General features: G+C 41.7%; 2 protein-coding genes across 24 annotated transcripts in view; one reads left to right on the top strand and one right to left on the bottom strand.

Moving 5' to 3' along the window:
• The window catches only part of LOC117138084 (heterogeneous nuclear ribonucleoprotein L), a 94146-nt gene that overhangs the window by 31300 nt on the left and 38138 nt on the right, over positions 1-24708 (top strand). For 14 of the 23 annotated variants that reach the window (XR_004459179.1, XM_033299933.1, XM_033299910.1 and 11 more), the window contains exons 3-4: positions 18539-18721; positions 18797-18875. Coding sequence is in view for 21 of the 23 variants with exons in the window: in XM_033299933.1 (XP_033155824.1) it covers positions 18539-18721; positions 18797-18875 (262 nt within the window). In the remaining 2 variants the exon portion in view is untranslated. The remainder of the gene's footprint in view (positions 1-18538; positions 18722-18796; positions 18876-24708) is intronic. The other 9 variants (XR_004459180.1, XM_033299917.1, XM_033299916.1 and 6 more) reach the window with 1 other exon arrangement.
• Positions 5253-5688, bottom strand: LOC117138087 (von Willebrand factor). Its single transcript, XM_033299938.1, has 2 exons — positions 5613-5688; positions 5253-5560 (listed from the first exon to the last, which is right to left on the bottom strand). The coding sequence occupies exons 1-2, from the start codon at positions 5686-5688 to the stop codon at positions 5364-5366; spliced, it is 273 nt and encodes a 90-aa protein (XP_033155829.1). The 3' UTR covers positions 5253-5363.

Below are 24708 nucleotides of genomic sequence, written 5' to 3'. Positions count from 1 at the left end.
CATTATAGGTTTCAATTAACAATTGCTGAACCCCAAAGTTTAATCGGAGTGTTTTTGTTTAGTTTTATTTTTCTTTTGTTTTCGAATTAAGTGACACAAACAATTGTGGATGCCTGTGCCTCATTTTGCACATGTTTTGTTTTGGGTTTCGGCAACCACCCGTGTAATTTGTCAAGTTTATTTGGTTGAGCAACGCTTTTGGGCCGGCTCCTATCTATCTGCCAGCTTTTCCTCTAATTGGCTGTCCAAGTTGTTTGGCTGGTGCTTTATTTGTTTTTGTTGCACTGCTAATTATGCGCCCGCTTTGTCGCTCGAGATTGTAAACAAAAAAACAAGCGGGAAAAGCGCGTTGGCAACTTTTCTGCATTTCAAATATTAATGATAGTGCACGTACCACCAACAACGGGCGAGGAATGATAACAAGGGGTGCACTTTTTGTTGACAGAACAGGAGCGTTGATAAGCGCGAGAGAAATGAGCGGAAAATGGCGATTAATGTTGTTTTCATTTACGGAATAGCGGAAAACGAAAAAGTGGGTTTATAAAAAATAAGTGTACCTATTATTTTTGACTTTCCCCGTTAAACTGCCTGCAAAGGTATTTACTGTCAATTATTACACATCAATAAATCTCACTTATGTGTTTTTTTCGCATTTCATGCACAAAATGCAATAAATTATTGCTCCTGATTGAATATTTCACACTTTTATATTTGACAGAGGATATAACAATACAAAATTTTATTTATTTTTCTTCCCTGTTCAATTATTAATTGACATCCTTTCACTCGTTGTCCGCTGTTTTTTTAATCAGCTGCAGGAAGGACGCGAACGAAAAGCCACGCGAAATGAGTGTAAAATCAGGGGACAACAAACTATATTAAAAATTTAAAGGTGTTCTCACACACACATTTCATTTGCAGAGCTGCAAGCGCGGCAAGAATAAAAAAAAAGAAAAAGTTGGCATAAAAACAGCAGCCCGAGAGCATGATAATAAAAAATTAAACAAAAGGAAAATAAGGAAACCAAGCCAGGGGAAATGTACGGAGTTGGGAGCAGTGAAAATGGTTCATAAACTCGCCAGGCAGATGATGATGAAACCCGAAAGCCGGGGTATAAATTACAATGTGTGAGAATTTTTATATGGGGGCGTATGTATGTGTCTGTGCACGTACTACTTTTAACAAATCCCTTTATTTTTATGGAGCCACACACAGTTGCACTTCGCCTAAGCGCGCATTAAAAATTAATCTTTTAATTACTGCCTGGTTGGTTGGCGGGCTCATCCTCATCTCCTTTGCAACAATGAGTTGCGGACTATTAATTTGGAGTTCAGCGGATATATTTTATTTTCGCATTTGCATTTACAGTCTTGATTCCGCGAAGCTTAAACAATATAAAAAAAATCGTCTTCTTTTCATGGCGTAGAATTGTCAGCTTTACTAATTTGAGTCACGCCTTAATTCTCCTTGGCACTTTTCATTGTTTAAATCTCTGGCAGCTGAGGAAAAAGTTCAAGAGCTCTAAAACTCAAGCATATTTTCCAGCTTAGCAACTTTTCCTATTGCCAAACTGCGAATTTTAATTGCTTTAATTGACCCCAGGAAAGAAATGCCACAACTTGCCACATAAAGGCAATGGCTAGAGAAGCGACCCCAGGACTCAAATATCTTTCTCGCACACTTGAATTCAATTTACACTTTGTGGCATTAACATTTTTGGGGATTTTAATGCCTAAACTTTTGCAGGGACTAAAATTTGTGTTAGAAGCTTCTACAGTGCCAAAGTTTTAAATGTGGAAATGAACGTTTATTGCGAGAACTAAATCCGTTTTAATAGTATCAAAAAAAATTCGGGGTACTAAGCAACTAAGCCATGATTTAGTAATTTAAATTTAAGAGTCAAAAAAGTGCCCCAAATCACATTTATCATTTTAGTCTGTGCGCATTTGGGAATCCCTAGGATTAGATAGAGCAAACGTGATTAACATCGCATAGAGTGATACAAATATTCCGTTGTCATTCGGAATTCCACGTTTGATTTATATATTCAGGTCATACAGAATGTCTATGCATACTATGCTTTATTTTTGTGAGCTCCGAATCCTCGTAATTATGCATGAATCGTGAAATCAACTGCATTGGGGGCGTTGCCTGGGTTTTCGGCTAGTACCGAATGTGGAACTATGGAACTGAGTGCTGGAAACGCATGAATGAATGCTTCCAACAATGTATGCGCATAAATTTGAGCACTTCACCCTGCAAGAAGACGCAATGAAAATGTTGAAATGTTAAAATGCTCGCACGTACTGCAAAAAAGTTATTTGTAATGCAAAACAAAACGAAATCAACGGCACAACAAAAAGCAAAAAGGAACGCGGCCAGTGAAACAACAAACTAAATACAAACAAAAAACGAAAAGCAGCGGCAATAAGAACAACTGTGAAAATAGTCGAGAAGTGGTAAGACTTTTTGGTTTGGTTGCCTTGCTTTTAGTTCAGTTACAGTTGCTGCATAGAGTGCATAAACAACAAACGCATTTGTAATGAAAATAAAATTTAACGGCACAAACACCAAGGACATGCCCAAGTGGAAGACGCTGCAAAGTATGCAACAGTTTCTGTGCTGCTGCTTTTCTGTTTCGCTTCCTAAGCCTAGTGCACTTACACCACTTGGCCAAAAGAGCGAAAACTGTGCAATCTCTGGGCAGAAAAAGACATTTGCCGTCGTATCCAATATTTCTAGGAGGCTTCTCACTGCCTGCCCACTGGAAAATAAAAAATTTAAACGCACAAATTGGTTTCTGGCATAAAAAGACATGGCATACCTAGTACCTTAAGTTATTTAAAATGAATCCTTCTAGATTTGAAAATAACTATAATATAAAAAATCTGCAAATACAGAGCTATCCACCTGGTTAAAGGCTTTTTTTCGTCCCAGTGTGAGGATGTGTGGCTGATGTATGACATGCCAGCAACAAATTGCTGCAAAAAGGAAAATGGCGACCAAGAAATGTGACACCTCCTGGCCACTTGTCAATGTCATAATTTGCCATAATGTTGGGGCAGGAGCAGGAAAAGAGGGGCAGGACTAGTGGCAGGCAGATGAGAAATGGAGATGAACTAGCGAGCGGGACAGGCATCAAAAGTTGTGTGGATGATGATGTCGATGGGGCGATGTCGAGGCTGATGCCTTTTGGCCCGAGGCCGTGGTCGAAAGGGTCCTTCTGCTGCTGGCCTGGCCCGGCATGGCGTGGTGTGGCTTGGCTTGGCTTGGATACTCGCAGGGACTAAATAGTGAGATGTTCCGTTGGGTGGGTGTGTGTTTTCCAACTCCTGTCATGTCCTTGGCTCCCCGACGAGCACTGTCAACATTAACACAGCCCAGAGGCATAAAAGGCATATCCAATTGCAAAAAGACGCATGTCGATAACAAAGGCTCGGCAAACATTCAACTAACATTAGTGCCACGCCCCTCGTCGTCCTACCAGCAAACACACACACACACTCGCACACGCACACATGGAGCATAGACATAGACATGTGTGGAGCCTGGTTGTCGTATCCTGGTGCTCTCGTATGCTGTCTATTTTACTTGGTCATTAAATTTGGATTTTGTGCTGTGCACATCGCCATCGCTTGACTCTGTGCTGTTAAATATATCTACCCAAACACACAGAGGCATCCTACATGTACGTCTCTTTAGTGGCCTTTTGTGCTGCCCCCTAACCTCCCACATCCCACCTCCCACCTCTCGCCTTGGCCCACGATTTGGCTTTAACTTGCCGCCATTGTTGGCCAGGCTCTTTGCATACAGACATATGGATATACATACATAGCATGGGCAAAAAGGAAGGATCGCAGGAAGGAAGGCTGGGCAGAAAGGTGGAAAATCCCCCATCTCTCGCTTTGCTTAACATCGGTTTTACCGTTCCCTCGATGTTTTGTTTTGCTTTCGGTTTTGAGTCCTTTGTGGTTGATGATTTTTCCAACATTGCCTAGCAATTGCAACAAGCAAAAAATGGTCTTAAGGGCTTAATGCTCTGCATCTGACAGTGGGCTGGGTTTCCAAACAGCTAAAAACGGCTCGTTTGGGCTAAGCTGCATTGCCAAAAGCATATCCATTGACCGGATTTGCGGCAATTGAAGTTTTGAGCCTAAAATTCCTTTTCCCTTTGTGTATAGACCTTCAAAAATATACAAATTTAGAATAAGTTTTAGAAAGACTTTCATTTTACTAATTATCTAATTTTATCTTTTTCTTTTTAGGTAAGTGTTTAATAACATTCTAAATCTTCGGTTTGTGAGTAGTAGACTTAAGAGTGAATATCAAATTTAAATTTTCGAATTGGGTTACAATAGCATTCGATTTCAGAGCCAATCAATTTCTCAATAAATCCACATAGACACATTAAACCATCAAAGTCAGTTTAAGATATCAAAATCTAAACATTCTCATTATTATCATTCTGCTGCTCAACAAAAAAGTGAAAATGCTATTGCTGGCCCAATAAATCTTTGGAAAATTCAACAAAGACCCAACAATCACAAAAGTTTATTGGGAATGGGCTCTCCAAAGTTGCACCGTAATTCCCACGATAATAATCATAATAAAAATCAAGCAAGCGATAAAGCATAAAACCAAATTACATACAACTCGGGCCTTTTCAGAAGCGTCAGGACTTCGGAAGCAAACACTTGAGGTTCTACCTCATTTTCTACGCTACTTCCGCTTTCAGTTGTGGCATAACATGAAAATAAAAAGTTTTTCTTTAGCCCGTAAACTCGCACATTGTCAAAAAAAGAGAGAAATATGCCACTAAAATATATATATGTATATGTAGTAGATGTTCTAGGTTCGACTGGTCAAAGCAGCCAGACATTTTATGGAGCACGTAAGGGACATTTTGTGCGGGTTATATTCGTTTGAAAAGTTTTCTCATAATGCTTTCGCTATAAGCTTATGTAACATCGGACCGACTGCACCCGAATATCAGCACGTATTGGGGCTAAGATAATGCCCTCGAACGATCTGAGCGGTGGATAGACATATTTTATATGTGCCAAGTGAAAGAGCTAAATTCATTAAGTTGTCAAATGCAAGTCAACACAATAAGAAATTCTGACATGGTCATGTCATGTTCAGTGCGCCGCAAAAATCGCGAAAAGACGAGGCGAACGACTAGAAAGGCAATAGGAAATGGAAAATGCCTCTTGAGCAGCCCAAGAAAATTAAAAGAAAATGAAAAATAGGAATGCAAATCATTGTTATTGTCGTCAGAGTTTCTTCTGCTCGCATTTACACAATTTAAATGTTAGAAAAGGGCAGCAAACAGGCATTAGTTCAGTTTTTCCTATGGAAATCTATTACTCTATGATATATCGCGTGCACTGCTTGCGCGTTATACATCTTCCTTGGTTATGTTTGAGTCGCAACCAACCCTTTGGACAGGCGCACCCTCGCTCGCATTTTTTGGGGATGCACCTTTGTCTATAGAGAAAGTCCGAGCAGATCCTGGGACAAACTGGTATACACTTTACCATCATATCGCCGTGTGTGCAATCTAGAGTTTTTAGAAAAATCAAAACCAAATATATGGAAAAATTAAACCTTACGGTTGGGGCGATGTAACTTAGCTCGAGTATAACCTAATAAACACAGGAGAGCCAAACTAAACACTCTGCATTGCATGATATCGCTTTTATTTACTATTCCATATGATTTATACGAAACTCAAGAGTACTCTACTGTTGAAAATCAATTCGGTTACACCTGATTAGTTGCAATCCAATGAGTTGCAACATTCCAAACAAATGGTATAGTTTACTGACAAAAGCCACTCCTCACCTCAACGATAAATTAATGAGCCTTTAAAGCACGCCCACGTCACCACTAAGCCTCTTACTCTGACAAAATTAACTGGAAAAATCCGCAGCTGATGAAGAAATGCCGCAAACCCGCTACAAATGAAAAATGCAGAGAGCCACAGATGCGGCAGCCTATGGGTAAACATTTTAATTCTACTAATTGAAGCAGTGAAATCTATTGCCCGAACAAAATCAAATGGAAATCCGAAACTAATAAACGGTTTAACGGGGCGTATGCGCGTTATGCGCCATGTTGATTTTGCATATATCAGTTTTTTGTTGTGCAGTGTAATTAACCGGCCAGCAGCAAACAGGCGCATAATTACAATTTTGAAATTGTATGCCCTGGATATGGGCCATAAGTGTGTGCGGAAGAAAGGTGCATTGTGTTTGCCGACTATGGCTCACATGTTAGCAGAGGATTTTCGGTCAGGACAGCGAGTATGGGAGTGAGCGAGGAATATGGCAGTGGTCATCTGATATGGATGGCGCTGGATGGCCCCCAGACAATGGATAATAGATGCTGGTCATCGTTTGTTGGCTCGCTCGGCTGCTGCTGCGACCAGCGGTCATTGCTGGCGCTATTTGCGGTTTTAATTATGTCCAGCTCGTGGAACGCATCACGGCAAAACAATGCGAATGTGGGGCTTAAATGGAAAATGGGATGGGCGAGGGGCGAGTGGCGAGGGGGTTGCATTGTTGCAACGATTGAAATAAATGATGCGAGATGGGACAACTACTGAATATGCAGGACCAAAAGAATGAGCCCTAATTTGGGACAACAGTTTCGGGACGCTGGCCGTAAGAAAATCAATATATGCAAAGCGTACAAGGGCATGGGAACATGGGAGCTATTCGCGCCATGATTAATGGATGATGTGCCGCGGAAGCTGTGCATATGGCGTGCACATATATGGAAAATGTTTTGCTGATTGATAAACCAAATGCCAAGCAGAGCGTATAAATCGTTGCATCAGAATGAATGTGCGGCACATACAGAAAACATATATCTACAATACAGCACAATATCAGACACGATCCGATACGCTCTTTGTGTGCCTCCGAAAATTGCCATACCCAAAACTCCGTTGATGGGACGGCAGTCAATCAACGTTGAGGGCTTAAAGTGTCACCCACAACTCACCTTCAACCAACTAACAAAACCCAAAAGGCACACCACGTGCAGACCGAGGAGAAAACTTAATGCTAATGCTAAGCCCGGTCCCTGAAAAATTAATGCCTACTAATAATTCAAGGGGGCCGCAAGGGCCCTTACGTCGAGCATGCTTAAATAATCTAACGTACAATTAATTGAAGGTGCCATAAATATTGCGTATACGCAACGTAAATCAGCCAAGATGGCAGCCAGGCGGCAATAAAACCCCTTTTGCAAAAGCCTGATTATGCAAACAATTAATCCTGGAAGCGTTTATTGCAGGGCTTCTTTCCTGTGAGAGAGGGTGTTCTAGTTCGTTTGACCAGGATGATCTAGCAAATTCTGTTCATGTTCGTCTTCATTACGCTTGAATCTCGACTAGAAAAGCCTTTGTTATAATCAATTTGGAAATGACTTGCTGGAGCCGGAAGCACGTCATCCTGCAATCACATTAGCCAGGATTCGTTTGCTGTCGCTCACCGGAAATAAAGGCTAAAAGGCAGGAGGTCAGAACGTCATTGTTGGACATTCAGTCAACTGACCAGACCGCAGCATTAAAGCAACATTTGTTTTAACATCTCGGCAGAGAGAGATTGAGGGAAAAAGAACCAAAAAACCCACCGCAAAGCCCAAGGAAGCTCAACTATCAGCTGCTCCCAGAATGCAGCCGAAAATTTCAAACAATGCAACACAAATTGCCGACAACCGCAGCAGCAAGCGCGGTTTACTCTGTGCAACCAGCGAGGTGCAGGGTCAGAAGTTCCCGGTTCACAGCGTTCAGTCCTCCAGTCTCGTCCTGCGGAAGCCCAGCCTCTGAAGAAGTGGTCCGTCGACCGCAGTTCACAATAGTTGACCAGTGCAATATTTTGACTTGGTCAGCGGGAAATGCTCGAGCAGCTCAAAGAAAAGAAAAAATATCCTTCGCCGAAGACAAAGTTGCTGCAGTTTGTTCTTGAAGCGAAAAAAATAGCAAAGCGAAAGTAGTTATAGGATACAGCAATTAAACAGATTTTCATCTATTTAATTAAGGCAACGGACAGCTACAGTTTAAAGGATTACAGTTTAGACTTAGTGCGGAAAATAGCAATACTCGTAAATTGAGTACAGCACATAATATTTAAAAATAGACGTCCGCTTAAATAGAATTTCACACTCAATTTACAAAACCTTTTGTCATAAATATTGCGAAAAAATAGCATGCATTCATTCAAGCTATATTTCTCTCTATCTCTTTACGTGAAAATCAGAAATGGCTTTTCTATCAAGGCCATAAAATACGTTGATATTTACTATATTCCCCAATGTATTCAACGTTTGCAACCAGCCCCGAATCATTTCTTTCTCATCCTTTACGAATTTGTGGCTTTATTGCAATCAGTATTCGGAATCCCATTTACCACCGCACCACTCCTGGACAGGCCAGTAATCAGTTTTAGCCATGACTGTAAGCCCCACGGAGATAGACAACCCAAAAGCAACAACACCACCAGCGATTTGAACCATTCTCTGCCTGGCTCTTCATGTGCAAAAGACTAGGTAGTAGTAGTCAGTTTTAAATGCTTGAGCATTGTATAAAATTTGCATAAATTTCTTGCATAGTTTATTTAGCGTTTGGCCATGGTTGCCATTGCTTTTGTTGGCCATTTTGCCATTTGCCCACCGCCACCGCCCACTGGCAAACACACAAATGATGCAAACGCCCCGAAATGTATGCTATACATGCACATAAAGCGACGAGAATGACAACGCAGTGGAGCTGCCCCTTTTCGTCCACCCATTTTTTCCTGGCCATATTATAACTCAATTTCTGCGTGAGGCTTTTTCCAACCGCACCGCTCCAGTAAAAACAAAAACAAGGCGCTGATGGTGATGCAGCATTTATATTCATATATGCGGCGTGGAAATGAATCGTGGACCTGGCAGCTATCACCGCAGGATGTCCATTGGTACCATCTCGTCTCAGTGGGCGCCAGCAAAAGTGGAGATGGGATAAAAAAAAAAAATTGTTGGAGCCTGTGAAGCATGTGAACCAATTCAATCGCCGCCCCCTTTAATTTTCCCCAGATTTATTCGCCTTGCCAGGGAAATTTGCATGCTTTTTACGCACATTAGCATAAGCACACAAAGGGAAGCTTTGAAAAAGGGGGGTAGTTATTGGGCAAATAAGGATCTGCCGTTTCGAAATCGGCTTTCGTTTGCAGGAATCCAATATGTCAGATTTGAAGCGCGCTCCAGAACAATTTTTCCGATTTTTCCAGGCTGTCAAATGTCAAGTGTCAAGGCGTTTCGATTCGCCGAGATCTCTTTTTTCGGCCCAACCAAGTAGGCTGCCATCCATCCGGACAACATGCACTCATTCGTCATCGATGGCTGCTTTTCTCATTTGTCCAAGCTGCGCTGTTTGACATGTTTGCTTAGCCAACTGTCCAACTGCTCCAGCCACCCATCATCCTGATGTGCTTCAATAGCCAACTGTTGTCCGTATTGGTTCATTCAATTAATGTCAATAGAGTGCTGCATTTATGCACGAGTATTGGCATTCATTTATCCTTGAGCTAGTTGACAAATCAATGGTGGCGCTTTAGGCTCTCCTAATTGCGCCAAATGAAACTAATACCCAGTGGCTAATGAGACGAACTGTAATTATTGCCCTTTACGGCACTCGGATTGAAAATGGAAATTTACATTGTCGACGGATCGATGGCAAACTCAGTTAGCAATTCTCATCAGCAGTCTGGTTATTGAAATCAAAGTACCGATTAATTATTGGAACAATGTGTGCTCAAGGATTTGTATTGTTGATATTGACGATTCATATTTGTGATATATTTCTACTCGAATATTGAATAATTGCTTACGTCAAGATTTGTAGTGATTAGCTAATCTGAAACCATTGAGATCGTATAGACAAAGGTGTAATTTTCGAAAATTACAAAACCCTGCTAAGGATTTAAGATGTGATTTCAATACATTGAAACTCTTGTTAAAATAAACCATTATCCTCGGGCTGCTTGAAATGCTAATAGTAACCTGGGGATTCGCGTAATTCCGATTGAATATCCACTGAGAGTTCTCATCCGTTTGCCGTGCACCCGCATGTTTCATTATCCCATCCGTCTTTCCTTTTTGTAATTTGTGGGCTTTCAGCAATTAAAGGCGAATTGTAATGCATACATACAGAAAGAAGCGCCTCAGGCACATTCATTACACCTTTACGCTGGCGGAAAGGCCGGGTTAAATTCGCTCTCGGCTTTTCTTGGCTGCTGAAAATTGTTGCATACTTCTGCGGCTTTTGCCACTTGATGCCGTCGTTGAAAGCAAAAGGCTGCCACTTTAGCGCGCCCACTCAGCCACGCCTCCCGTCCACAGCCCCCAGCCACGCCCACATGCGCGGCCCACTCAATTAACGCAACTCTCGTCGGATGTGTGTGTGTGTATTTGTCTTAACAACTCTTGCATACAACCTAAATGACCGGGTCTTGGGTCCTGAATTGCGCGTCCGGAATCCAGGATCCTGGCTTCACATCGCTCCTCTTGCTTCCTTCTCCTTTTTTTCCCGCAGCATAATTACTTTGACTCGACTTTTACGACCTTTCTATGAATTACTCAAGAAGTGTTGGGAGCACGTCGCTCCTGTGGCTGCCATTCCACCAGGATTCCACCCACAATCCACGAGCAGTTTATCCTTTTTTAGTGCCAGCCAACCAACTCCTTTTGCCTTCGTGTTTGCCTGTCGTTCGTTTTATTTATTTCTTTTACTCGTGTTTGCTTGCTAATTTCTCCTTCGCTGCCTCCTGAACAGTAATCCAGGTGGAGAGTGGGAGGTGGGTTGCAGAAGTTACTGCCACAATTGCATAAGGTGCACGTGAAAAGAGAAGAAGTACAAGTAGGGTTGCCGAGCTGCCAAGTTGTCGATTAAGTGCAAATCGATACAAAGGAAGCTCGAGATAGTACAATTATGTTCACAAAACCATTCTTAAAAATTTAAATTGTCACTTAGATTGAATTTAATGTCAATTGATATAATTACCTTAGGTTATGGTTATGTCTACTTTAATCTCAAGTATCTATTATGTCAGCAATGTCCGCTTAATGCCCCCTTTTTTCAATTTACACTCTTTTATGAAGATAGGGCAATACAATCTCAGCATTTTCAATTTCTTCTAAGCACTTGGCTCTTGCCTAACTTTTCCCATTTCCCTTCGAGTCTGTGCCTTTGCCCCAAAACATCTTTTTCAATCCCCTTTTTTAATTTCCTCTGCAATCCTTTGCAACCCTGACACAGTTCCAGCACAGCCCCCACCACTTTCATTTCTTCTAATGCAACATTTTTCTCTGTATACCTCGGTAGATAGAGAGGGGTGTATATAACGGGGAAAAGAGATGGACGGTGAGGGAGACAGGACTATAGCTGGACGAACATTATCTGCGTTAGCTTTTTAGCCTAACGACCGACACCTACGCCATGTTCGCAGCGTCTTACCAGTTTTTCCTGGGTCTGGTTTTTTCTTTCCCCACCGGTTTTCCACCCCCACTTGACATTGTTAAACGGAATTTATGCGTTCAGCTGCTGCTCACTAACGATACTTTTTCCATTCACTGTGCCTTTGTTGGTCCTCGGCTTTGGCTAACTGTTGTTGCCATTACGTTTATAATTGTCTTGTGCAACTTCTGTCGGGGCCCACGTGGATTTGACCCACCAAAAAGGATACCAGGTGGTGCCACCTGCTGCCACCCAAGTCGTTATACATCTTCCTCTCTCTCTCCCTCTTCCTCTGATGGTTTTGCCCCTTGCCGAACGAACCATGTTAACGGGTTGTTGTTTTCTCCTTTTTCATCCTGTCTGCCACTTTCAGGCTCATTGGCTAACTGTTGATTTCGTTGCCGCTGGTTTTCATCCGCCCCGTTGTACACCTCGAACCGTACACTTTATACCAATTGCGACACACATTTTCGCCTGCCTTCTCCTGGATTTTGCCTCTCGCCTTTTTTCCTTTGCATTGTTTACATTTTCATGCTCGAATTGGCTCTTGTGCTTTGGTAATTTCCCAGCATTGTCTTCGTCCTACGGCTGCCAGGCTGCCCACCTGCCACTCCCCCTTTTCCTTGCTGGGCGTCAGCCTGTTGGCCAACTTCAAACACACACATTAAGCGGGCTGCGTCTTTGGACTTTTGTTTGCCACTGACAGAAGCTCTGGCCCCCGGTAACCTTACCTCGAATCTCCTGGATACCCCGACTTCCGCTTCCTGCTGCTTTTCAGCGCTGCCTTTGTGCCACATAAATTTGGTTTAAAATGTATCTCATGCTGCCACCCTCATGGTTCCCCCCATTTTTCGTGTCCTCTGGAGCTCGTTCTTCTGGCCTGCTCCTTTCATGTTACGCTTTCGCTGCTTTGTGTATCGTATTTTGTTTTCTGCTTATTTTCAATTTGAACATTTTAATGTTTGTGGTCATAAAAATCTTTTTATTGGTTGTAAAACTGAAACTGAAGAGCTAAAATGACAGGGGATTGGGGGGGGAGGTGGGGCTGTGCTTCAAAAAAATTAGCAGCCTCTTTTCTGCCTCTGCAATGGCCACTTAAGCACCGCGTTAAGGTGCGATAAGAGTAAGCACCGAATTTGTCAAGAGATATCGAGTTCCGAGTTGTTTGCCAGCCTTCAGTACCTTAAACAAAAACATTTTTGGCTGTAACCCGGTAATTGAAACACAAAAAGTACGTTAACTACTAAATTACTTTTCTTTTTACAACAGGGAATCATTTTTCTTTACGTTCGAGTCCAAATTTCAGACAATTTGGTGATTTAATGCATATAAATCGTTCAGCGGAAACCTTAAACAATTTGCCGTCTGAAAACCTTTAAGCTTCCTTTCCTTTCTTCAAATAAAGTAGAAGTCAAGAAGCATTTGAGTTATGCGATTTGGTCTCTAATAAATGTGACTTTAGCCTTGCAAATTTGCGTTTTTGATTTACAGCGTAGCATTTAAATCAGGCATCTATTGGCTACCCCCAATGGCCCTCCTAAACAACTTCACGGCTGGCCAAGTTTTCCGAGTTTCCCTTTTCTGGCCAAGGCCTCAATTAAATGTTAATGGCAATATTTTATGGCTGACACTCAGCTTCCCAAACATCGCCTCTTGCGTTGCTTCCCCTGTGTTTAGTATCTTCATCTTTTACTCATTTACATTTCGCTCACATTTTCAGCGGCCGGAAGTGTCTTTGCATCTCGGTTTTGCCTATCTACCTCAAATTTTCACGACCAATGTGTTGTTGCATGCTCCATTCGGTCACTTTCACACAATAAAAAATTTTCCATTTCCAATTTGCTTTTCGCTTTTTTCTATTTCCATTTTCCTACCACCCCAGTTTCACTCGCTCACGTCAGCTTTTCCAACCCAACGTATGCATATTTTATGCCTCTGCGATTTTTCAATTTTGATAATTTGTATTATGCTAATTTTGCCATGCTTTTGATGAGGAGAACAGTGGGTTTTGTGAGTACGCGATGGAAATGAGATGAAATGGAAATGAAAATGAAAATCGAAATGATAGCAAAATATTTGCAAACAGTTTTGCTGATGTGTGACACACCATTTTGTTTATCCCAAATGCTAAAAGAGGTAGATTGCTTTCAGCATAAATTTGTTTTTTTTTCTATTTGTCACGTTATTGAAAATACACAACACCTTTGTTGACACACGACTGCATTATGTTAATTTGCTTTAACACGGCTATGAAAAAAGTGTAGCAGCGCTCGATTTCAGCAAATATTTACCGTGAAATAGGTTAACCAAATCAGTGCAAATCCGAGTTGGTATTTATTTGCTTTTTTTCCGGGATTTAATATCCTTTGTTTGCTTCTTCTGCTTTACTTTCGGCTCTAACAAATCCGCAAAGTCTTGCCTTCAAAGAAAATGCAGCCAAAAAAAGAGGCAATTCGAAAAGAAACCCGTATTTCCAGTTGTTGAAAGTTACTGGCCTCCCAAGGGCCGCGATTCTTCTTTTTTATTATTTTCTTACTTGCTTCCTTTTGGCTAACAACTAACGGCACTTGCAAAAGGGGCAGGAGATCTTGCAGTTGTTGGCCAAGAGGCACACCCTCCGCCCCCGCGCAACGACCTTCCCCTGGCTGCAGCTGCAGTCGCCAGAAAGTGTTGCAAATGATTCGAAACCGGTTTAAATGGTCTTTGGACGGGTTCGCTCGCATTCGGATTGGGGCTACAGTTCTCGGGTTCTTTTTCGCCTTGTGTTTTGGCCCGAAGAAATGGGTCAATAAGAAATTCAAATGCTAAAAAAACAACGGCAAGCGAAAAACTTGTTGAATTTTTTGCGGTTATCCGGAGAGAAGGGGAAAAAGAACCATACCAAAACAGGGAATTGCAAGGCGAATGAACTCCAATTTGCGTTTGTTATTTCTTCTCTTTGCGTTTGGTTCAATGACTTCCAGTTTCTGAGCAAACCATAACAATTGATCAAATCGCACTGCAGAAACAAGTTCTGAAGACTAATCAGGGATTATGTACATATATAGGGTTTGCCAAATGTCCGAAAATGCAATCTCTGACGTACATAATATTCTGTTTATAAAGTCTATAAAATCAAAGTTACCAAGCTAGTAAACATTATCTATATCTTTTCTTATAATTTTTTTATTGTTTTGCTTATTTTGGAAAATATTTCATTACTGTATTCTTGTGTTCGAAAACGACCATAAAAGTAAATGAAAAGACAATAGCTGGCTAACCACAAACGTTTCGATATCGCAACTAAGCACACATAATTATTAAGATTTAATGCGATTTTCCCGCCATCTTTCCTTCCTGTGCATTATTGTGTCCTTTTGTGGTTCCAAGTGATATAGATGGCGAAGTACGTTGATGGATCTGCGGAAAGCGGCTTAAAATGTTTTCCCCGGTATATTGCCGCCATTTTTCCCTCCTACCATCGGTGTTGTTGTTGTTATTGTGGTCCTGGCATTGCGCTGATTTAATATTTAGCACGCCTGGACAATCACCCTCCCCGTGAAAGAGCCCTCCGTTTTCACATCAACCCCTCCGGCACGACGCCTTAGTAAAATTTTAATGCGCTTTTGATGATGGCCATAAAATGGCAAAACAAAATGCATGCCAGTTGGCGGCAAAGGCGGAGTAGTGGGTGGCTGTGGGCGTGGTCAGTCCAGTGCATGCGAATCTCTGCTCTAGATAAAATATTAATTTATTTTTCCCGCTTCTGCTGGCTGGATGTCCTTTTTTTATTTTTTCTTTGCTTTTTGGGGGGCTCGCGCCAGTCGAACAAGTTATAGTGCGCATAAAATTTTACGTATGTATCGCCGCGCAAGCTGCACGCTTATTTTTTAAATAACAGTTTCATGCCACGCCCCCGATGCCCAGTATTTCCAGCTATATAGTAGTAAATATTCCCCGCACACACCCCCCTTTCTCCGCTAGAATCGCCCACTGGTTTATTAATACTTTCATTTCGAGGCGGTTTATTTGTTTTTTCCATTTTCCCGCGCTGCCTTCGCTGCTTGCAATTTTATTTCTCGCCTTCTTGTGGATTAGTTTTTTAATTTCAACAGCTCGTGAAATACTGAACTTTTTTATTTGCCGGCCCCTAGTTTTCTCCAGAAGCTTCAGAGAGTTCTAAAAAAGTTGATGCATTTTCCTGTTTTATGGAAATCTTTTGGCTCAGATGCAGATTAGAAAGATTTTGTGTCGTAATTAAAAGTTAAACTTTTTTTTAAAGAGTTTGCAGAGTAAATACAAGAATTGCGAAATAAAAAAAAATAACACATACATATATTGGTTTTATGGTATTTTCTTTACTAATTTGCGAACTTTTCTGTTGATACACGTTAATTACTAAAAGCATGTAAAATATTCGGAATATATTTGGTGTGTTTGGCGTAGAATATGAGAGCATTTAATTTGTATTTCTTTCTCGGTTTCCTTGATAAATCTATAATTAAATTAGTTTTTTCTTGAATAATTGATTAAAAATGCTGCATAGGTTAAACAAATTTTAAAGCAATGATTTTTAAATCAATATTTTAGTAAATACAGGTTTTAAGAACCATACATATTTTTGTTGGTTTTTAGAAGACACGTCCTATTTCCGCATTTTACAAACCGCAAACTCTGGAGATCCAAACATGACTTACTTACATCGCTTTGTACAATTTATCAATCGAGGACCCTGGAGAGTTGACACTTTCCATGAACGTTGACGATTCCTCGGGGAGCTGCTCTAAACAGCTTCCATCATTCAACTGGCCTCCGTCTCTGGAGCTCCATTGCCATTCACCTAATGGACTCAAATTACCGGCAAACAATGAGTGGGCAGCTCCGTCCAATATCCTTTCCTTTTACATGTCGAATGGCCAGCAGGCTGAAGGGAAACGTAGGGAAAAGCTGTGGAAAAGTGCTGGAGCACGCGCCTCATTTATTCAATAAGCTGATCTCATAAACCGGAGTAATTTTTCCTGACCCTCCTGCCCTTTTCCGGCTTTTCTTCGAGGATGCGACGCTCTTGACTTGCTCGATGATTGCGCTATTTACAATAATTGCAGACATTTTGTGCGCCATCGAGCGACAGTCTCCCAGTTTCGCAGTATTGCCAGCCCCCCATCTCTATTCCTTCGTTGACTTTTCCGTTTACAACGCTTGTCCTGCTGCAGGACCTCTGGCAAATCGCATTAAATGCAGCTCTCCCAATGCCGGCAACGAATTGTAAAATGTCAGTCCAGATGAAAATGAGGAAGAAGGGACGAAAAAATAAACGTATTTTTTTCCAACTTCCCACTCCATTTCCTCTTGGAGCAGCTCACACTTTCCGTCCACTTCCTCTGGCTGGCACTTCTGTTTTCCTGCATTTCCATGGACAGAATGCACAACTATAAAGCGCACTGAGCACACAAAAACTAATTAGAAAACTTTTGCGGTCGAAAGTGACAGTCGGCAGGGGGGGGGAAGGAAAAGTGTTAAGTGTGTGCGAAGTGGGGTGAAAAAATAAACAAAAAACTAAAAATGAGTGGAGAAGCTGGCAGCTGCATTAATAATTAAGTAATAAACGCATACAATGACTATCAGTTACATGGCTTGTAAGGATGTGTAATACAAAAAAAAAAAAAATAGAGCTTTTAAATTAATAGTTTTAATGGTTCTACATAAGAACGCAGCTTGTTTTCTCTGATTTTGCTACTTAATAAAGTTTGACAGTTTTTATTCTTAATTTTTCTGCGTGCAAGCTTTCAGTATAAACGACATGAAAATAAATCTTTATTAGATGTAAATGTTTTCCGTGTAAGACATTAATAAGCCCATTATCGAATAATGGTCGCGCTCTTGCAGCACTGAAGAATCTTAACGATATCCAACGCAAGGACATTCAACCACCACTTAAAAGTTGCCCCAAACAATTTGCCACTGCGAATTTGCATAGACCAAAAGAATTCGATGAAAATTCGTCTAATCAAATAGCTACCCTCGACATGCCTCTCTGTCTTTCGCTCATGTCTAATGCAAATCAATGTTGAAAGTTTTCAACGAGATTCAAAATTTCATGAGCCAGAGGACTTATCGATGAATTTCATGAATAACAAAATATGATATTGCTGCTGCCCGGAAAATAGGCGAAGACGAAAGCCGCTTTCCCACTTTTCCTCTTACCCAATTTTTCCAGGCTTGATGGGAGTAACAACAAATTGAACATTTAACCCATTATGGCCCCTAAGCAACCCAAAAACACCACCCGGCCAACGGAAGACTTGCGAACATTCTGCTTGTAAAATGAATAAATAGAAGTCGCTGCCGGATTTCAAAAGGGTGAGGGCGTATTTTCGTAAGGGGGGCGTGTCGAGGGAAAATTTGGCGGCTTAAATTTTCCATAAATTTCCATGCCAACGGCCAATGCTCATTATAATTTGCCATCAATTCCCAGACGCTGCCACCGACCGAAGTATTCTTATTCCATTCTTCTTGGCCTAGACTTGACACGCCCTGGCTTTTGCTGCTGGCAGGCTCGCTTTAGCACACTCGAAACTCATTAACGTAATTTCCGAAAATTTATGAATGTTAATTGGGAAATTTCTTTGGCATAGTACAGCGGAAAGTGCTTATTAAATTATGCTAATGAGTTCTTGAGCCTCACACAGAAGCTGCTGATACGAAACAAATTTCAACGTTGCCTATTTATTTGGTCGACCAAATGCGGAATTCTAATTATGCCAAACCAAATAAAAACATCCCAATAAAATTGAGACTCATCAAAGTGAAATTGCCCGCATTGGTCACTTGGTCAACGATTGATGGCCAAATGAAAAGAAAATCATTCGCTTCGAATTAATCATTCACCTGGCGTTGATAAGTTTAAGCAATCAAGGTTTATTTGTGTGCTCCTGAGCGAAATGCATTTTACACACAGAGAAATACCCAAATTATTTGTATGTTTGAATGACATCTAATTATTACCTGTCTATTGCATTCGTTTCTAATTTTTCGCTTGATTCCAATTAATTTCAGGATGTCTTGCACAAAATCTGTCATCCACATGGCCCAGTGCTGCGCATTGTCATATTCAAAAAGAATGGGGTCCAGGCCATGGTCGAGTTCGATAATCTGGATGCGGCCACTAGGGCTCGCGAGAATCTGAATGGAGCCGACATTTATGCCGGATGCTGCACTCTGAAAATCGATTATGCCAAGGTAAGATCAATCAATCGATCAACTCTGACAATTGGGCTTAATTTCAATGGCATATCGATGCTCATTTAATTGCAGCCGGAGAAATTGAACGTGTACAAGAATGAGCCCGATACCAGCTGGGACTATACGCTGAGCACAGGTGAGATTCTACCAAGTGCGTTCACATTTTTACTACCTTTTCTAAACTAGTCGTTAAGCGATGCACCGATACATCTACACTCGAGCACCCACACTCTTGCCCACCAAACAGCCACACACACACGCATTTATACCACCCACAAACCACATACACGCACACACAGAGAAACCAAGAATAACCGGAGAGTTAATTGCTTTTTGTGCCAAAAAAAAACTTGGAAAATCCTCAAAATCCTGGAGCATGCCTACATGCGCCCTACTTTTTAGAACTCTTTGGCTTTGTAACTGTGTTTGCTAAATGTATATTTTAGTTAGCGTTGTAACGAGGCGGCTGAACGTGGCGTATGCGTGATATCCTAGGCTGTGCATCATCTTTAGTTGTTTTCCTAGCGGTCTCCTAATCCCCCGAAAGCCCACCTCTCCATTAACCAACTTTTCCGATCTCAAGAAATACACACACACTCATTCACACACAACCACCGCGGCCAGAACTCATTAAATCAAGCATTTAACGACACTCTAGAGATGCTCAAACAAACATTATGGCCCGAACACACCCCACCCAAACCCACACACTCAAGTATATAGCCACCTGTTCGTGCCACGCCCACTCCATAGCACCGGCTGTGCCGCCCCCCGGCCATTTCCCACTGCACCATTTGGCGCATTTCACATGTCTCAGTGCTCATGACGGGCGACAAAGTTGCGCATTAAATGCCATTTTTAATTTGAGTATTTCACTTTGAATAAAAATGAAATTAAATGCTTTGCCATGCTGTTTTCACGCCAGACAAACAGGCGGCACTGTCAACATTTTTTTTTTGCCTTCGTTGTCTGTGCCGCCTGGCCAATTTGTACTGGAGAAAAGGCAGACGAGCGAGAAGAGGTCGACAGACGGGGACGGGCCACATCAAAAGGCCGACAAACTGAGCCACCAGCGGATCCTGTCCAGGCCAACGCACTATTAACGCTGCTGCCAAGTGTCAACGTTGCCGCAGCAGCGACAGCGACACAAGTTGCAGCAACATCAGCTGCAACAGCAACTTCAGACAGCTGGCGGGGTGGAGCGTTGGCAGCCCGGCCAAAAGCGGTAGTGGTACAAAGCCACAATAACTCAGACAGCCAGTTGGGGCAGAGTTTCAATGGTTTTTCCTACTTTTTTTTTGTTGCCATGCTGCCCTGGACACAGTCAGAAACTTTGGCTGATCCTCCACAGCATTCATCCGCCCTGTTGTATTGCCATTTCCATTTGGAGGCCAAAAGTCTGCCACATCCCAGCCGATGCTGCCGCCTATGTTTGTTTTTGCCACAGAGCCACCAAGTTGCAGCCATTTACTGCCCGCCTGCCATCAATGAATGGGAAAACTGAATGAACTTGGCGCCGCCTCCATGAGTTGCGAGAATAAGTGGGCGGAGATCTGTGTAGTAGTAGTGTACAGCCTCATTGTCGACACATTAGGGGGGCGTGGGTGGCGCTGCTACTCTGTCAGCTTGCAAATTAGGCCCGGCACTATCTTTGTGTCCGATATAATGAACATGCCACTGTGTGCCAACGATTCCATTGGAAGAGGATATTCGAGTCGAAGGTGGCTCTTTCATCTCCTTTGTGGATGCTGATGGTGCTCCTGTGATGGATTGGAGTAGCAAAGCGATTTGTTAAAAGGATTGCTTTTGCAATTGCAAACACATGCGTTTCTGTTTGATACAGACTTTAGTTAACTTATCCAATAAGTATCTACCTTTGGATCAGTAGATACAAAGTATCTACCGATACTATTAATTGTATAAAAGCAAATCGTTAATTATAAGTAATATATTCTCAAAATATTCATTACTTATGATCCTAGCTTCTTTATTAAATTTATAAGACCTTCGTGGCTACCGTTTTACTCGATCTAAAAATATAGCAACCTTAATATTTAACAGCTAAACGTCTTGATAGATATGCAGTATTCAAATGACCACCGATTATTTTCACCCAACTTCTGGAAAAACGAACTTCTGACATGAACGTACTTTCGCTTGACCTGCTGCCAAGCAAAATCAATAGAATTCATTAAAATCGTAGCAAGTGACAATCCATGGCCACAACTTAGTTTCCACGTCAATTTCGACCCGACTTCTTTATTGTCTTAACAACAATAACAAATAACAAGCGGCTAAGAACAACGACGAAGTGAAAGAAAACAAAAAGTGAAGTGAGGCAAGTTAAATATAAAGTGGAAAATGCAAACATAATATTTGCATAAGATTTTGCGCTCAACCTGGGCAGCTCACTCCTCGCTCTTCACTCCTTGCAGTTATTCCCGTGTCCATGGCTTTTCCTAACCTTTTCCTTTTCCTCAACGAAAGGAGTCCACCGAGGCAATCGATACAAAATGCCAGCACGTGAACGAGGACGAGAACGAGGACACACCGCCTTGGGTAAACAAGAGTCTCCAAAAAAGCATTCGAAATGACTAGCTGGCTGGTTGGCTGACTGGCTGGCTGGTCGTGGTCGTTCTGGTCCTCTAAAAGTAGCAAGAAAGAAGTTTTTAGCAAGTTGACTTGAGTGCTCACCCACCAATTCAGCCAACCCATCATCCCCTCCAGCTGTCGTGGAAGCTTTGGCTCCTGTAGCTCCTGCAGCTCAAAACTTCATCAAGTGCACACCGAAAATTTGTATTTGCATTTGCATTTGACAACCGCCATGGTTGTGCATATTTTTACCGAGTAAATTTTCCAAATCCTTCCCCTACTTCTGCATTTTATCTCCTCGCGTTTTGTTAATTTTCTACTCATTTCGCTGTCATCCGGCGCGGCTGCTCCATCTTCCGTCCGTCCATCCGTCCGGGGGTTATCCTTTCGCCTCCAGAAGGATCCCTCCTGCTCATCAGTAGTCTGCAGACTATATTTGCCTTCGTGTTGTCACGCGATGTTCTCTTTCTGGTTCTTCATTTGGCCGCAAATTGTTTTTGCTTTCTGGGTGGTTTAGCAGCGCACTTTTGGCTCAAGGACGTTCGATTTTTCTTTTTTTTACTGCAACTCGGCAAAGCTACGTGTGCATTTTCAAGCGATTTTTCCACAGCCTGATGTCAAGTGACAGTTACGTTTTGCCGGATAGTTTGTCTCCGAGTTAATTTGGTTTTGCGGCTGAAAAATAGTTGCCTGCTAAAATTGATTAGAAGCACTTGTCTCGTCTGCCGTTTGAAAATGGTGCAGGAAATTGGTTTTAGTTCCTCAAAATATATAGTGGTCGGGCACCACCTATCCAACCCCTGCCAGCCGTAATAGAATCCGGTTTTTTGGGGCCTTGATTGCGTAGTCAGTTAACCACAAAGAATTTAGCCCATAATTAACCGCAGAAATGTCCGTAGGCAGCCCATGAAAAACTTTTCCCCCGGGACTGCTGCTACTGCTTTTCCACATCCACATTTCCACCACAAAACGTGCACCGTAATGGCAGTCATTATTTATTTTATTTCCGAATGCACGGAAACAGCAGCGAAATAACAATCATAGAAAGTGGAACAGGGATAAGTCAGGGAACTTTGCTACCTTGGTAGCTGCTACTACTACTACCACTGGCTACCACAAAAAAGAAAATTTCAATAAAAGGCGGGACACAAATAAAAGCCCAGACAAAGGAAAGGGGAAGGGAAATGTCAAATGTCATAAAAAGAAAGCCACAACAAGGGATGTGGTTGATGAGGAGTCACCTCCGCCGCCGCCGCCATCGCATCGGAGGCCATTAAAAAAGGACTCTCTGCTATCCCTGGAAGTTGAATAATAAAACATGACAAAACTATTTTATGTTTATGATTAAATTATGTCGTTTGCTTCCCAGGCAGTCAGGCAGGTGACACCACCCTCTCATCCGGCGTAACTTCCTTGCGCTGTGTGATCCTTGTGATTCTGCCACAACAATCGAATTAAATGCGCATAAATTATTCATACACACTCGCACTAACACGCATGCAAATCACGTTGGCAACTCGGTTTCCCAGTGATTTCAATTATGCCCAGATATTCGAAGGCTCGTTCTTATTTATTTAAATTGCTATCGAAGAACTCTCGTTTTGCTGCTTACTCTATCCTAAATCAACATGGGCCCAAATGCGCCGCATCCCTCGCTTGTCTTTGGGTTATTTATTTTTATGACACTACAATTCCGGCAAGTGTCTATATGAGTGTGTGTGTGTGTGCGAGTCCTTCGGCCTGACTGCCTGCTGATTATTTTCGTTTTATCTAGAGGCCCGTGCTATTTTGGACCACCAATTTGTTTTTAGTGCCCTCCATATGCCGCCTGCAAATGTGCTTGTTATATAGATTACGGCGTATACATACATACAGATGTCTGTACTTCTGGGTGGTTGGGCGATTGTCATTTGCTCCGCCCGTCTAATACATCGTAATTATAACGGTTTACTTTTGCAGAATGGTTTATTTTATGCCAAGCGGAGCAAAGACTTCATGTAATCAGTGTGAATAATTTGCCCTTTGTCCCTGCGATCTGATATGGACGTTTATTTGCAGAGAACCCCTTCTGGCCACCCACATTTATGTGCGGCATTATGTCTTGTCTGCGCAATTGCGCGGACCTCACTCATTTAGAACCAATTAAAATGGCTTTTATTGCTGGCCACATAATGGAAACGAGCAACTTTTTGGCTAAGCCACGCATTCAGAGTGCCCATCAGCCATTGAAACGAATGGTTTCTGTGGTTCCTAGGGTTGTAGCGTTTGGTAACACTATCCATCATGATTGAGTCTCTGTTTTGAGTGGTGGCTAATTATAAGAAAATAGTTGTATTGCAAACGCTTGATTGCAGTCGCTGACTTTTTGCCTGATCTTTTGAGTTCTCGTCCCACACTAAACTAAGACATAATCACAGCACGAAATCATCCATATATATATCATCTACTCTACTAGCATACGATTATACACGGCTCGTTGAGGGTCTAGATACTATATAATATGACCTAGCTTAAGCTTAGCTAAGCATAACATACGAATACAACTCCTGAACCACATATTTTTGACAACTAAAGGGGTATATTTAAAAATCTATATAAATCCAGGCTCTCCAGAGCTGTTTAGTCTCTCTTTTCGTTTTTGTTATACAAAATATTTTTAATGTGCCAGTGAATGAAAAGTGACAACGAAACAAGAAACGCTTAGTTCTCAGTTCAGATCAGATCAATTTTATCCTGTCGACACCAATCGCAAGCATATATCAAGATACCAGCAGCAACAACCACACCAGCAATAAGCAAGCAACACAACAACAACAAAAACTACAACTACAACTACAACAACACATCAAATGCGTCTTACTAAAAACAAAAACTGCCAAGAATACAATTAACCAAACAAGAAACGTCTATGCTAAAACTACTAAAATCAACTATGAACCACACTTGTATAATATGTCAACGAATCCCACCAAAAAAAAAAAAAAACAACAAACCACAAAAACAGTGTATTATAAGACAAGAAATCAACACAACACAAGAACAACAACAGCCACATCAAGCAACCGAAAATAAGAATTAAGACCGAAAAAGAAGTCTTGAATCCCGAGTCTTCTACAAACTATTTTGTAACCAGTAATACGAAGTAAGCGCAATCAAGAATGCCAAATAAATACGAAACAAAAGAAACGACAAACATCGATATGCAAGAAACTAAATCAAGAAAACGCAAACATTAATTAATTATAAACAACAAAGCTTTACTCTTGCACTCTTTACCGATGAATCGAAGTTATCAAGCTGAAGAAATGGAAATCTTGGTCGGAGAAGATCATCAACTAACCCTCCACTAACTATTATTACTTTTTGATTTCATTTGCCATTTTGTTCATCCA

Source organism: Drosophila mauritiana, chromosome 2R, assembly GCF_004382145.1.
Source record: "Drosophila mauritiana strain mau12 chromosome 2R, ASM438214v1, whole genome shotgun sequence".
Taxonomy (NCBI): domain Eukaryota; kingdom Metazoa; phylum Arthropoda; class Insecta; order Diptera; family Drosophilidae; genus Drosophila; species Drosophila mauritiana.
This window is presented reverse-complemented; position numbering and strand designations above follow the sequence as displayed.

Coding starts and splice junctions, on each gene's coding strand:
- LOC117138087 (XM_033299938.1), bottom strand. CDS start 5,688: ATGCAATGCAGAGTGTTTAGTTTGGCTCTCCTGTGTTTATTAGGTTAT. Junction 5,561..5,612: donor TAAGTTACATCGCCCCAACC/GTAAGGTTTAAT, acceptor TAAAAACTCTAG/ATTGCACACACGGCGATATG.